The 14,315-nt window shown below is 40.7% G+C and overlaps 2 protein-coding genes across 2 annotated transcripts in view; one reads left to right on the forward strand and one right to left on the reverse strand.

Moving 5' to 3' along the window:
- Positions 1 to 249: 249 nt before the first annotated feature.
- LOC106529029 (gastrula zinc finger protein XlCGF48.2) lies at positions 250 to 4,624 on the reverse strand. Its single transcript, XM_014024342.1, has 3 exons — positions 4,490 to 4,624; positions 2,512 to 2,670; positions 250 to 2,353 (listed from the first exon to the last, which is right to left on the reverse strand). Exons 1-3 carry the CDS (start codon positions 4,551 to 4,553, stop codon positions 555 to 557), a joined length of 2,022 nt encoding a protein of 673 aa, XP_013879796.1. The 5' UTR covers positions 4,554 to 4,624; the 3' UTR covers positions 250 to 554.
- Positions 4,625 to 4,784: 160 nt separating this feature from the next.
- Positions 4,785 to 14,315, forward strand: part of nploc4 (NPL4 homolog, ubiquitin recognition factor) — an 11,391-nt gene continuing 1,860 nt past the window's right edge. The window contains exons 1-16 of the mRNA XM_014024344.1: positions 4,785 to 4,988; positions 5,570 to 5,650; positions 8,448 to 8,557; positions 8,675 to 8,914; positions 8,997 to 9,045; positions 9,151 to 9,245; positions 9,324 to 9,447; positions 11,183 to 11,362; positions 11,447 to 11,533; positions 11,683 to 11,754; positions 11,836 to 11,962; positions 12,937 to 13,097; positions 13,197 to 13,268; positions 13,376 to 13,468; positions 13,771 to 13,887; positions 13,972 to 14,074. Coding sequence (XP_013879798.1) covers positions 4,974 to 4,988; positions 5,570 to 5,650; positions 8,448 to 8,557; positions 8,675 to 8,914; positions 8,997 to 9,045; positions 9,151 to 9,245; positions 9,324 to 9,447; positions 11,183 to 11,362; positions 11,447 to 11,533; positions 11,683 to 11,754; positions 11,836 to 11,962; positions 12,937 to 13,097; positions 13,197 to 13,268; positions 13,376 to 13,468; positions 13,771 to 13,887; positions 13,972 to 14,074 — 1,726 coding nt within the window. The 5' untranslated portion in view covers positions 4,785 to 4,973. The remainder of the gene's footprint in view (positions 4,989 to 5,569; positions 5,651 to 8,447; positions 8,558 to 8,674; positions 8,915 to 8,996; positions 9,046 to 9,150; positions 9,246 to 9,323; positions 9,448 to 11,182; positions 11,363 to 11,446; positions 11,534 to 11,682; positions 11,755 to 11,835; positions 11,963 to 12,936; positions 13,098 to 13,196; positions 13,269 to 13,375; positions 13,469 to 13,770; positions 13,888 to 13,971; positions 14,075 to 14,315) is intronic.

Genomic DNA, 14,315 nt, shown 5'->3' on the forward strand with positions numbered 1-14,315 from the left:
CAGACGGACTTCAATCTCTGAACTCGTAAAGTTCTTTTTAATTTTCGCTGTCATTTTCATGAATGAATGGACACTTCCCTGTATCTGAGGTAAACATAGCCTTATATGTTGTTTTTGGGGTGGTAATCATGCTAATCTCTCGCGCGCACGAGCAGCAGGATATGAACAGGTGGAATTTACGCAGCTCATTTACACACTTTTCCTGAAGATAGAAGAGTTTGTTGAATCTGACGTGGCATGTTCGTACGAACCCTTTGTACGAACAAAAGTAAGAGAAATTTAGGATAAGAATACRAACATGTTCTTACATGAGGCCCATTGTTCAAGATCTTCCACACTTCCTTCCAGCTCCTAAGTTTTTTCATCCCTGTCTTTAATCACATTTAATAATCATGACCACATATTTCTGTCTTTGTTGAATAAATATTTCCATAACAATCACACTTCCTCCGATAGATCCAACCGGACAAACTGCTGTTTCACCACCTCTGACATAAAGTACCATAAATATTAAATATTTCCTCAGAATAATAAACATCAGAACAAAGTGATTTCTACTTGTGGTGGACTCGCATTTTGTGACTCTTCAGAGCATCGGGTCGAGCAAATTTCGAATCACAAATGTCGCAGCAGAATGGTTTTTCTCCTGTGTGAAGAAATGTGTGCGCATTAAGATGTTTCTTTTGCACAAATCTCTTTTTGCATTCTTTACAAGCAAACGGTCTATCTTTAGTGTCGTCTTTCTGATCCCTTGAGTGAACCAAGGCGTGGCTGTCAAGATGTGGCTTTCGGAAAAACGTTTTGTCGCACTTATCGCAAGCAAAGGGCTTCTCCTCCGTATGGAGTTTAGAGTGTCTGTTCAGAGATCCCTGTCGGGAAAATCGCATGCCACAATCCCCGCAGACAAATGGTTTCACTCCCTTGTGACTTATCATGTGTACATTAAGATCCCCGCGAAGTCTGAAACATCGACCACAACTACTGCAGGCGAACGGTTTTTTCCCTGTATGAATGGCTGTGTGTTGCTTTAGATCTATTTGTGAGCGAAATTTTTTATCACACACCTCACACTGAAACAGCTTCTCTCCTGTGTGGTGCCTCATGTGATATCTGAAACTTGCTAAAAGTCTAAATGATTTACTGCACTTCTCACAAGTATACGGTTTCTCTCCGGTGTGGATTCTCCTGTGAAGTTTAAGGTACGTCTGAGATTCAAATGTTTTACCACAATCAACACAAYCAAATCGTTTCTCTGCTCTAATKTGTTTTTCTCTAGAAAGTTTCTTATCCACCAAACTGCCAGAGCTTTTACCTGAATGAGAAGTCATGTGTTTCTGAAGAGWCTGCTTGTTGACAAACTGTTTGAGACACTCCGGGCAGCTGAAGGATTTCTCTACATTTTTACGTCTTACTTTGCCTTTTACTCCTGATCCAGGTGTCCTGGTTTCCCTCCAATCTTCACCACTGTCTTCATTTTCAGATAGAGAACTTGACATATTTTCATCGTCATCACCACTGTCTTCAGACCTTAAAACATCTGAAGCCTTTCTATCAGTAATTGGATTTAAACGAGTATTTCGATTATGGGTCCTGTCTGGTTCTGGGCGTCTGCGGTCCTCGCCATCAGGCTTTTTTGTCTGCTTTGCTGAGCCGCTAGCTGGAGGTTTTGATCCAGATTTCCTGGTTTCCATCCAATCTTCATCACTGTCTTCATTTTCAGATAGAGAACTTGACATTTCATCATCATCATCATCATCATCATCATCTTCAGACCTTAAAATGTTTAAGGTCTTTTCATTTGGTTTATGGGTTCTATTTGGTTCTGGGTCTCTGCAGGCCTTGCCATCAGTTTTTGTTTTCATMTGCTCAGCTGAGCAGCTAGCTGGAGGTTCTGATCCAGGTGTCCTGGTTTCCCTCCAATCTTCATCACTGTCTTCATTGTCAGATCCAGAACCTGACATGTTTTCATCCTTATCATAATCATTGCTGTCTTCAGTCTCTGAAGAGTCTGACGCCCTCTCATCAGTGTTTGGCTGTAAGTTAGTATTTGGACTCTGGTTCCTGTCTGGTTCTGGTCCTCCACAGTCCTCTCCATCAGTTTCTGTCTTCATGAGTTCAGCTGAGCTGCTGGTTGGAGTTTCTGTCTCTCTGTTGTTTTTAGTTTTGATCTGATGAAGCTGGAATAACTGAGGTTTCTCATCATCTTCTCTCTCCACAGGAAGCTGCTCTCCTTCCTCGCTGCACTGGAGTTCCTTTTCTTCCTTCTTTATGTGGAGGAGTTCTGGGTTCTGCTGGTCCAGACTGTAGCTCAATCGAYGAAGAACCACTTGAACCTTCAACAGCCGCAGATCACCTGCAGGAGACAGAAGGACGTCATGTTAACTGACTTTCAGASAGTAGCTGAACCGACACCCTACAGAAYGTTTTTAAAGGGGCTGTATCATGTAAAATCAACTTTTTTGAGCTTTATTTCATGTTATYCTCTCATCAAAAACATGCCCAGGGTCTTACTTTGAACTAACTGAGGTTTCTCATCATCTCCACTCTTCACAGGAAGCTCATTTTCTTCCTTCTTTAWGTGGAGGAGTTCTKGGTTCTGCTGATCCAGACCRGAGCTGCACRGATGAGGAACCTCTKCTTCTTTTTTAACCTTCAACAGCTGCTGGTCATCTGCAAGAGACACGTAGAAATCCCTGTCAAGAAACCCAGCTGAAAGTGCAGCTGTAAGGGTTGGAAACAGGCCTTCTGACCCCAAACTTGACCCCCAGCAATGCAGTAATGAAGGCCGACACAAGAGCCACAAATGGAGCCAAGGCCAAAGAATACTAGCTATACTGAGGGCTTCTGGAACTAAAGTCAACACAAGTTACCAGGAAAGAGGAAGAGATAAAGCCCAGAAACTGTATAAGAGGGAGAATTGAAGAGATCTAGGTCTTCTGCGGCCAACTTGGAGAAAGAGCAGCTGAAGGCATGAGCAACGAAGAGCAGAAGGTCCAGGACACAACCACAGTGGGAGAAAGCTGCTATTCTGCCCCTCCAAGAGCGACAGCCCAGAGACCAGATCCACAGACCCTCCTGTGATTTCAMTGTGATTTTAATCATAACACAATGTATTAAACCTTTGTAACACCTATATGTTATTTTATTCGTTACACTTTGTATTTTCTCCGCCAGTCTGTTTTGATTGCAGGAACCAAAAATGAGAAAATGGCTCCCATTCATGCTTCACTGGAGGACAAGTCCAATTTATTTAAATTGTAAAATTATATCCAAATACAAATACGGGGAAGACATAAGGCTTTTTTTCAGGTTATCCGCCAGACAACCTGTTGACAAACATCAGGTTGACTGACATCCATCCATCCATCCATACATACATTGTTCTGTATACAAATTTCACTATATACAAAACAAATTTCACTATATAGAAATGTTCTCAGTCAGCCAGGTTGACAGTTTCAGGAGCTGCTTGAGTAAAACTTCCTAGTTCTCCTCCTCATCCTCTTCTTTGAAATGGAGAGCAAAAAAATCAACATCCATAAGCTTTCTGTACACGACTTTATTAAAAGTTACAGTTTAGTGTTCTTAGGACGGAAGACATTCTGAGTAAAGAGGTTTTAAACAGCTCTTCTGTTATTTTAGTGTTTTCAACTGAGGAGATTTATTTATTAAAAAAATATAGCACAAGAATTACTCTGCACAGAAATTTTTTTTATTTAATTGTTTTAACCAAACTGACAAGTTTCTCCACTAAAACTATTGTGCAATTTGAAGGCATTGAAACACCTGGTTAAATTCAGCAGATATTTGTTATTAACTACAATACAAGCACCTGAAGCTGAATCAGAGAGTTTTGATGTGCGCATGAACACATCGCTTTTAGAACTGTGAGGGTTAAGGTTAGTCTTCCTGAAACTTCATCAGTCTAACAGCCTATTTACAAAATAATGAACAACCTCTGTGCTGGAGAGGAAGATGACGAGAAGCAAAAACTTTAACTAGAGAATAAAAAATGGACAGAATGCGTAAAACGGATTGAGGTCAGCAGGACAGGATATGAAATGTACAATCACAACGAACAAACATTCAGGGAACATGGGCCAAACAGAAGGAGGAAACAAAGAACAGCTGCTAAATGAAAACCGAGCTAATGAAATGACAGAACATCCTCCTAACATGGATGTGGTTTACTGTAGTTTCAAGTCACTTCCTGTTTACTCGCTGTAGATTCAACTTCCTGATAGCCTCGTCCAGTCAGAAGCTAACTTTATTCACAACAACAATCAGGACAAAATAAACTTCACATGTATGACCGCATAACTATAACTCAACAAGTCCTATAAAATAAGTTTCACACTTAGAACTGCTWTAAAATAAGTTTCACACTTWGAACTGSTTTTTGTTCCGTTTCGCTCTTTTTTTCTTCTTGAGCTGTTAAACTAAATGTTTCTCCTTAAGTAATTAAAAACAGCAACGAAAATATATTGACCTCCATTTTCTTTTTCGACAGAGTCACGAAGACTGAAATGTCTTTTAAATGAACGACTTTCCATYTTGTTGATTCACGAAGCTTCTAACTTAAAAAAAAACAACTTCTAACTCTGTGTGATTGGTTAATTACTCCCTCGTTCCCTCGGGTTCATCAACTTAGGTTCCGCGTTTTGTTTTTTAGGTTAGTAAATTCCAGGATTTAGACAGATTCGATTGTAAACTAATCCGAAAAGCTGACAATATTTCAAACTAAAGGAGCACTGAATAAACAGAAGGTTTATGCGGAAAAACACAAAAAGTGGAACCTGCGTTTTCCGGCTCCACCGCTTGTTTCTACCGGGGWCGGACACTGATKTGTGTAACACCGGTGTTAGAGTCCTGTGATGGAGTTTCGTTGACATCCAGCCAGTGATACTTCGTGACTTTAGTAGAAACTGTTTACCCGCACATCGTTATCTACCGTGGGCTTTCAKCCGGGCGACATGGCGGATAATATCGTGAGTACAACGGCCGGTGGTGTTAGCGGTGCTATCGGTCGTTAGCCTAGCCGTAGTCCGGGTGGGATGAGGCAGCAGAATTAGCACAGTTAGCTAACATTAGCGTAGCGACTGCGGCCTGCTCAGACTAGTGACTGACTAGTGCTCTTTTTTTCCCCMAAAAAATACACACATTAAAAATAAGTGACTATCGTAGACCTTAAAGGCTTATAACATGCAATGTTTCACGTATAAAAAATATCAGAATTTTGTGTGATTTGCTCATTTGCTTAGTTAATATTAGCAGAAACTTGCCAGTTGCGCTGTGGATAAGCCAACAAATAAGCTGGAGATTGTTTTAAAGTTTAATTAATTAATAACTTTAACTTAGTGTTCTGCTTGTAAAGTGTTTTAATGATTAATGCAGACATATACACTTAGGATCACATTACTTTTTTGCACCGTCATTGCTGTCATCTCACTTCAAGAAGAGGGACAGAGAAGAAGAGAAAACATCCTTGTTTTGACTCATGGCCTTTAAACAATCAAAGGACTTGTATGCTTTTATATGTCTAAATAAAGTTTTCTGTTTGGCCATGCAGATCATCAGGGTGCAGTCTCCAGATGGGATGAAGAAAATCATTTCTACCAAGAGRGAAACTGCAGCTGCTTTTCTAAAAAAGGTACCGACTACAGAGACAAAACTCTGTTGTAGTTTGGGTGTTTGGTCCCAGTTAAACACAAATTAGTCTTTGTTCACATTAACTTTTTTCTTTTACAGCAAGCCCGGTAGCACACAGAATCTTCATCATCTTTTACATAAAAAGTAATTTTATTTCACCTTTTTAGAGTGATTTTCCTCTCCAGATATTTTCTAAAAGTCATTCTACATTATTTCTAGTGAAAGGTTATCAAGGAGCTAAGTAGTGCCAGTAGCACATTGTTTTTAACAGTCTACTACATAAACATAATTTGTTTAGTTAGAATTTTAAAAAGAAAAAATTATAACCCAGTTTGAGTGTTACAAAATAGTATTTTTCCATCAAGGAAGCCATTCCCAAAAGGAAAGCAAAAGAGAAACACCTCTAAGATCAACATAGAAGTTTAATTTTTGGCCATTTTAAAATAACCTAAACTGTGATGTGAGCTAAAAACCAGAGTTTGGCTTGAAGTGTTTCAATTTAGGCTTATCTCATTTCTCTCTTTGGTGCCTGCTTGTCTTCTCTTTGAATTACACCTACGTGTAACGATCCATTAATCTATAACTGATGTGAGTTTAAGATGGTTTATTTCAGGTACAAGTTGTATCCCAGCTGCTCGCCTTGTCCCCTCTGCTCATGGCTCTGAGGGGTAAATAATTAAAGATAAATACAAATTAGCAATTTAAAATACAGGAGTTAGATCAGCCTTTGTGGTAAAAGATGCAGAGTCCTAATCTGAGCAAGATGTTGCTCTTGCAACGCAATACCAATAAAACAGGTAAAACTAAAGGAGCAAAGTCCCTTAAAAACACACACAACTAAACCAGCAGGGGTTTTGTTTATGACTGCTTTTTTATGGAGAGAGTACCAGGTCAGTCCTGCTCTGCTCCCGTTGTCTGTTTTGGCTTCCAGCAGTCACACAAGGCTTGTGAGGGGAAATTTCCATTCATAGACTGCAGTTAATGCCTCATAGCAACACTAAGGCAGCAGTTTGACAGGTTGTTTTACAGGCCTGACATGGTGTGAGACTGTTTAAACCAGAAAAATGTTGGTAGTAAATACCACAATTTGTTGTCACGTTTTTGTTTCTTGTTTCTATTTTGTTCTCTGTTTCACACTTRGCACCTCCAACAGTAAAGACTACTTTGCAGCATTGGCTTAGAAATCCTGAAATAGATCACGCGGCCCCAGCAAAGTGATGCAGCAGTTCATTAATATTTCATCCATCTGTGTTGCAGAAGGATAGAATAGTTTACAGATCAATGGGAGGAGAGGATTTTATTCCCTRCTGATCAGCTGCCAGCAGTGGGTGAAAGAAAAAATAGTCTAATGGTCTGAGTTGTGCAGGTTAGATTTCTGCTGCAATAACAGGAGAAAAAAATGAAACTGTTGATATTTTTCCTGCTGTCTGACATCAGATTCCTTAACTTAGAGTTTGTGTTATTTATTTATGCTGGTTTTAAAGATAAATTGGTAGTTTTTCTTTCTCAAAATCCCTTGGAGCGATATCACACTGGGCTCAGATCGTTTGAGAGTCAAACATGAGGGGAAAAAAATGCCCATTTTTTTTGTTGCATTTTCTAAATTTTGACCACGTTTTGAGCAGCCATTTTTGAAAATCTCRACCTGTTTTTGGTGTGCCTTTACAAAAACCATTTCCAAGGCTGTGCACATTATTTCACTGTCCAGCAATCTCTACATTTATATACAACTTAACTGATAAACATGCTGACTGTAAGCATTAGCTTGACTATCTGAATGTGRCAAAGTGCCGTAAGATGCAAGAATTATCAGCCCACTCAGTTGTCTTCTAATAACTTTATTTTGCAAAGTGTAAAGTGACTAAGGCGATCTGAACAAGCTGAACTGAGGAAGCCTTTTGATGGTGTCAACAACAACAGCAGCTTTCACACACTTGTTGATGTTTTATGGTTCTTTAAGGAAGAACTATTTTCACTCCCATTAGTCCAGGCTAACTTTAAGCTCATATTCACACCTGATAGTCCGGTAGACTCGGTTCGATTGGGGACCAAAACGGTAAGCTTTGTTTACAATTTTTGTTGGTGCGGTTTGAATTCACACTGCAGTTTCTCAACCGAACTAAACCCTGTAAACAACCTGTTCCCGCCCTCACCTGTGGGGGCGCTGCACAAACAACCACTAAAGAATCAACATGAAAACCTCAGAGGAAGACATGGAGCGCTGCTTCCTTATTCACAAAATGCAAACAAACAATAGTAACGTTACATTTTAGTGGTTGTAAGGTTTATTTCTTGATTTTGGCAAATGTGTTAAACAAATAGTCTTTAACGAGCTCAGCATGAGAGGAAGATGAGGCGGAACCACAGAGGTTATTGTTTTGCACACAAGGCGGCTGAGGAAGCTCYGTGTTAATCGAGAAGGGGCGCGTCCAGCTCCACAGTCATGATGTCCACCTTATACAGTCGTCCAGCGAGGAATTTACACCATATAAGTAAATTTAATACTGTTATTACTATGAATGACCTGTGTTATAGTCCGCCTCCTGCTTTTGGAGCTGTCTCTGGTCCGCTTAGCGTTCACACATGCAGTCAAACCGCACCAGAGTGCGTTTCAATCGAACCGAGACCTAGGTTTTCAGGCGGACCAGAGTTCGCTTTTTTGGTCCGAATCAGAGTTCAATTACGCGTTCACACCTACACAAATGAACCGGACTTTCCAGGCAAACGAACTAGAGTTCGATTAAATCGGACTAACCTAAGATGTTGAACTGATGAGGAAACGTTTCTGTCCTCTACAGGTCGCCAAAGAGTTTGGGTTCAACTCCAACGGCTTCTCTGTTTATCTGAACCGCAATAAGACCGGAGAGATTCTGTCCCAAAACAAAACCCTCAGCCTGCTTAAGATCAAGTGAGTGAAAAGTAAAAGAATCACAAGTTTGGATTTCAGAGCTCAGCTTCAGGAAGTGTCAAGAGAAGTGTTTATTCGTTATGTGGAGGAGAATAAGTCTTAGGATKTTGTCTGCAGGCATGGAGACATGTTGTTTCTGTACCCCTCTGCTGCCTCCTCCTCCTCCCCCTCTGGGGAGGTCATGGACACGGCCACCCCACACTCTTCTTCATCCCTCCCCTCTGTCTCATCGTCGTCGTCTTCTTCATCCTCCTCCATACCACGGTCCTCTTCGGCGCCCCAGGTCCAGGAGGACGAGATCGATCAGTATCTGGCCAAGCAGGACGGCAAGATCTACCGGAACAGAGACGCCCAGCTGTAAGAAGCAGACCAGCTGCAGATGACCAAACCAAATCCAGACATGGGAAACTTCATGAATCTGTTTTGATTTTTGTTCCAGATGTCGTCACGGTGCTCTTGGAAAGTGTGTACACTGTGTACCATTAGAGGTGAGGCCTCTTATGCTTAAAATTTAATGGCTGCTATTTTAAGAGAAGCAAACATGAACGATTTATATTCTGTTATTTTTTTTTATTTCTATTTTATTTTTTCAGCCTTTTGACGAGGACTACTTGAATCACCTCGACCCCCCAGTGAAGCACATGTCATTCCACGCCTACCTCCGCAAGCTGACGGGAGGCGCTGATAAGTGAGGCGCTTGTTTTGATTGAGCTGATGTCGAGCGGAGAGTTCTGTTGGGTTCTAACGCGGTTCTGATCTCCCGCAGAGGGAAGTTCGCAGCTCTGGAGAACATCAGCTGTAAGATAAAGTCGGGCTGCGAGGGCCACCCTCCGTGGCCCGAGGGGATCTGCACCAAGTGTCAGCCCAGTGCCATCACACTGAACAGACAGGTACGTCACCACGATGACACCTGGAAACAAGGATTCTGATTCGTAGGGCTGGGTATCGTGGGCAATTCTCTAGATCGGTGGTTCCCAAACTTTTTATCTTCTGACCCACAAAATATCCATGGCAAAAACTTGTGACCCCAAATATTACTGGTCTGAGTACATGAACTTTGTTAATAACCCTAAAAACACAGGCTTTTTGACAATCTAAACAGCTTGTACACAAATATAAATACTTATTTATACTTATTTTGGGTTTTTGTAATAGTTATGAGGAAAATATTACATCAGCAATTATTTTATTACCCTTTAAATTGATTTCTGGAGATTATCCAAGGTGCTTCATGACCCATAATTGGGTCCCAAGCCCAACTTTGGGAACCAAAGGGCAGTGGTTCCCAAACTTTTCAGCTTTGGACCCACAAAATAACAGTAGCAGAGACCTGTGCCCCCAACTGTTTTTGGATGATAAACATTTGTATCAGGTCAACAAAATATGGGCATAGTAACAATATTTTTATACTACATTTATCCATTTTAAATACACTAACCTCACTCCTTTGTAACAACTAAGGCAAAAATGTAATTAATTCAGAAAATCTTGTCAGGACCCCACCTTGATGTTTCAGGACCCCACTTTGGGTCCCGACCCCAACTTTGAGAAACAGTTCTCTAGATCAATTCGATTTCGATTCATAAGGTTTTGAATCGTTTATTAAGATTCGATTTGATTCAATCTGCTCTTAAAAAATGAAAATGGTTCAACTGTTGTAAAATACAAAATCACTATTTTTTCTCTTCGACATAAATAACAGGTTTTAAGGACAAACTTTTAAATTAAACAGTTTAATCTTGAAGGAAAACTTTCACAAATTAAAAGGTTTTAAATTAAAAAGGAGTTGCAGGTGACAGTGTTGTTGGAGGAATTCATTTTAAAGAAATTATTAATTTTCTTGATGAATAAGAAGTGATGGAATAAGGTTGCAGGAGAAGAGGTGCACTAATATAAATATACTTCTGCCCACTCCCCTTGAGTGTATGAAAACTGTATGTTTGTAATGTTGCTGTTAGCTTCTGTTATGGTCAATATAACTTATTAAAACTTATTAATTATAACTTATTAAAACAAATAATACAACTACAACGTTTCATTGCTGTGGATTTCATTAAGACGTTTCTTAAAGTATAAAAATAAAATTGGTAACAAAAGTAAACGATTTTTAGAATGTTGTCTTTCACACATTTCTACATGCTGTGGAGAACAGTTCAGTCAGATGTTTACGTACAGTTGTTTGGTTCGAGCGCCTAACGAGCCGCTCGTCAACCCCACGTCGTTTTCTCTACCACGTAGGAGCGCAAATCTTGTAAACAAAAGTCACCATGGTTTCTGTTGTCTTTAAGTTCTGTTAAGTGTCCGCTGGTAACGTTAGTGATTCTTTAGTTTCTTTTGTTTTGCCCCAGAAAGCTTATCGAAAGCTAATGTTAGCACCTAACGTCAACCGGATGTACCGGTAAATATACGGCAAGCCAGGAGGGACAAAATATAGAAACACTTTTCAGATGTGCGCACAAGACACCATGGGAAAGAATCGATCTCGTGCCCTGTGAATCGATTTTCCCAAATTTAAATGAAATCGATTTTTTACCCTTCCCTACTAATTAGTTCATTTATTAAAGCTCAGTCGTTTAGGCATAGATTTATATGTTGTTGCTGACTCCCATACTTGAACTGTCTCAGAAATACCGACACGTGGACAACATCATGTTTGAGAACCACACCATCGCGGATCGCTTCCTGGACTTCTGGAGGAAAACGGGCAGTCAGAGGATGGGCTACCTGTACGGCAGGTACACCGAGCACAAAGACATCCCTCTGGGCATCAGAGCCGAGGTGGCAGCCATCTACGAGCCGCCGCAGGTGAGATGTCCCCCTGGACACGGTTTGTCTTCTCGTGTCTTCAGTTTGTAATGTGTTCTCCTGATCTTCTCCGGGGTGCTTCAGAGCGCGACGCAGAACAGCCTGGAGCTGCTGGAGGATCCTAAAGCTGCAGCTGTAGATGAAATCGCTGCCAAACTGGGCCTCTGCAAGGTGGGCCTTTTTAAGATGCGTCCTTTAGGCGCCTCACGGTTTGAGTCGGAGCGCTGCAATAATTATAGAACTGTCGGGTTTGTGGATAAACACCAGGAGGAATCAGATGGTCTGTCGGCAACCATCAGATTCATTTTTTTGTTTTGTAGGTGGGGTGGATCTTCACTGACCTGCTGTCTGAGGACACGAGGATAGGTACTGTCCGCTACTCAAGAAACAAGGTGAGCCTTCGGCCTGTTTGTTAAATAAACCAGCTTTTTTTTGTCCCTAATTTRATCTAAATGTTCCGATGCATTTGTCAGGACTCACATTATCTGAGCGCAGAGGAGTGCATCACAGCCGGGTACTTCCAGAACCAACACTCGAACCCCTGCAGGCTCTCACGAGACGGATTCTTCGGCTCCAAGTTTGTGACCGTTGTTGCAGCAGGTCATTTCTTAAATTTTCTTTGAATTTACTTAAAACTGAGGGCAAAATATTTTTTCTGGTGATTTAAAAAAAGAAAACCAACGTCTCTCAATACTAAAATGTAAAAAAAAATTATATTTGAAACAACTAATTACAGCAGTTGTTAAAACAAGATACATTTTATTGTGATGGATAGAAGGATAAAGTCTGAACACAGATTTTATTTCAACAATTATTTCTTTCAGTGTCATAAAGCAGCATTAGACTTGTACAGGACAAGACTTGTAACAAAATCAAAACAAATATGCAATGCAGAAACACACTAATATATAAAAAGCTCTAACTGAACCACCAACTTGGTCTTAATCAAAAGACATAGAAAAGAGATGGGTCTACAGTAAAGATTTAAAAACCTCAACCGTCTGAGCTGACCGAATTTTAAGAGGTAAACTGTTCCACAGCTTTGGAGCGGCTRTTGCAAAAGCCCGATCACCTCTAGATGTCATCTTGGATCCAGGAACATCTAAAAGAAACTGGTTGGTAGACCTGTGTGCTCTGACTGGAGTGTAGATGTTAAGAAGATCACATAAATATGATGGAGTCAAACCATTTAAAAACTTTAAAAGCCAACAATAAAATCTTAAAATTAATTTGCAGGTGAACAGGAAGCCAGTGGAGAGAAGCCAGGACCGGGGTTATGTGTTCATGCTTTTTAGTACCTGTTAAAAGACCAGTTGCTGTGTTCTGGACAGTCTGTAGGCAATGCAGAGATGGTTTATCCAAACCAGCATACAAAGAATTACAATAATCAAAACAAGTGGTAATAAAAGCATGAATCACCTTTTCAAGGTCTTTAGTGGGGAGATAAGATTTCACCCTGGCAATCAGTCTTAATTGGAAAAAACGTGATTTTACAACTGAATTAATCTGTCATTTAAAGACACCATCCAACAGAAAACAGTTTGTGTGATGTTGTGTGATGGTTYTGTGTGCAGGCGGTCCAGATAACCAGGTTCATTTTGAAGGATACCAGGTGTCCAATCAGTGCATGGCTCTGGTGCGAGACGAGTGCCTGCTGCCCTGCAAAGATGCTCCTGAGCTAGGCTACGCTAAAGAGTCCAGCCCCGAGCAGTACGTCCCAGACGTCTTCTTCAAGGTCAGACTCTCACACGTGGGCGAAACGAATGGAGCGCAGGCGTTACTGCTGAGTAATTATTCACTGTCTTTTGTTTCACGTTTTGTTTTAAACCAACAGGACAAAGACAAGTTTGGCAATGACGTCACGTTTCTCGCTCGGCCTCTTCCCGTAGAGTATCTCATCATAGACGTGAGTCACACATTTACTCTGTAGCCACCTTGAAACTTTTATGTCCTCCCCACAGACAAACCTGCTTCATAGAGCTTTTCTTTCTTATTACCTGTATTTGTTTTCAGATTACAACAACTTTTCCAAAGGACCCTCAGTACACCTTCACCTCCACGCAACGCTTCCCCATCGAAAACCGGGACATCCTCGGAGAGACGCAAGTAAGTGCTGCCAGTTTGAAACCTACTCTTCAAATCTATGGGAAATAAAGTTTCTGTGTTTAATTTTAATCAAAGTGCCATTCTACAGGACAGTTAGAAAACATTTTATTTACATTTCCTCTGTCCAGTTTTAAAAGCATCATCAAAGAGACTACTGGTGATAAAAAACACAGTTTTTAAAAACATTAATAAACTCCTTGTGTAAAGAAAAACAAAAACAGTTGGTTAAATGCTTTGTTGAGTTCAGTGACTCCACAGAATAACGGTCAGTTGAAAACTCGACTCATCCTTTTTGTTTTCAGGATTTCCACAGTTTAGCGACGTACCTGTCGCAGTGCTCCTCCACCTCATTCCTGGACATCGTGTCAGACTTCCACCTGCTCCTCTTCCTTGTCACCAATGAGGTCATGCCGCTGAGAGTGAGTTTGCGTCCGTCGCTCCAGAAATGGATGTTTTTTTGTTTGTGCCGAGTCGAGTTTGAACAGATGAGTTTGTGTTTGCAGGACAGCATCGGCCTTCTGCTCGACGCAGTGAGGACCTCCAACGAGGATCTGGCCCAGACCTGGAAGAAGTCTGAGCAGTGGGCCACCATCGAGCAGCTCTGCAGTGAGTCAGCCGAACTTCCTCACTTTGGCTTCTACTCTGTCAGATATATCGTATTTCCAGACTATAAGTCACACTTTTTTATAGTTTGACTGGTCCTGCGACTTATAGTCAGATGAGACTTATTTAAGTATTATTTTCTCTTTATGACTTATTTTTTGGCAGATGTGACTTCTACTCCTGGGTGATTTAAAGGGATCCATAATTAGTTGTAACATTAGACTTTATTTGAATAACATTTATT

The sequence above is a fragment of the Austrofundulus limnaeus genome, unplaced genomic scaffold, assembly GCF_001266775.1.
Source record: "Austrofundulus limnaeus strain Quisiro unplaced genomic scaffold, Austrofundulus_limnaeus-1.0 Scaffold419, whole genome shotgun sequence".
In the NCBI taxonomy this organism is placed as follows: Eukaryota; Metazoa; Chordata; class Actinopteri; order Cyprinodontiformes; family Rivulidae; genus Austrofundulus; species Austrofundulus limnaeus.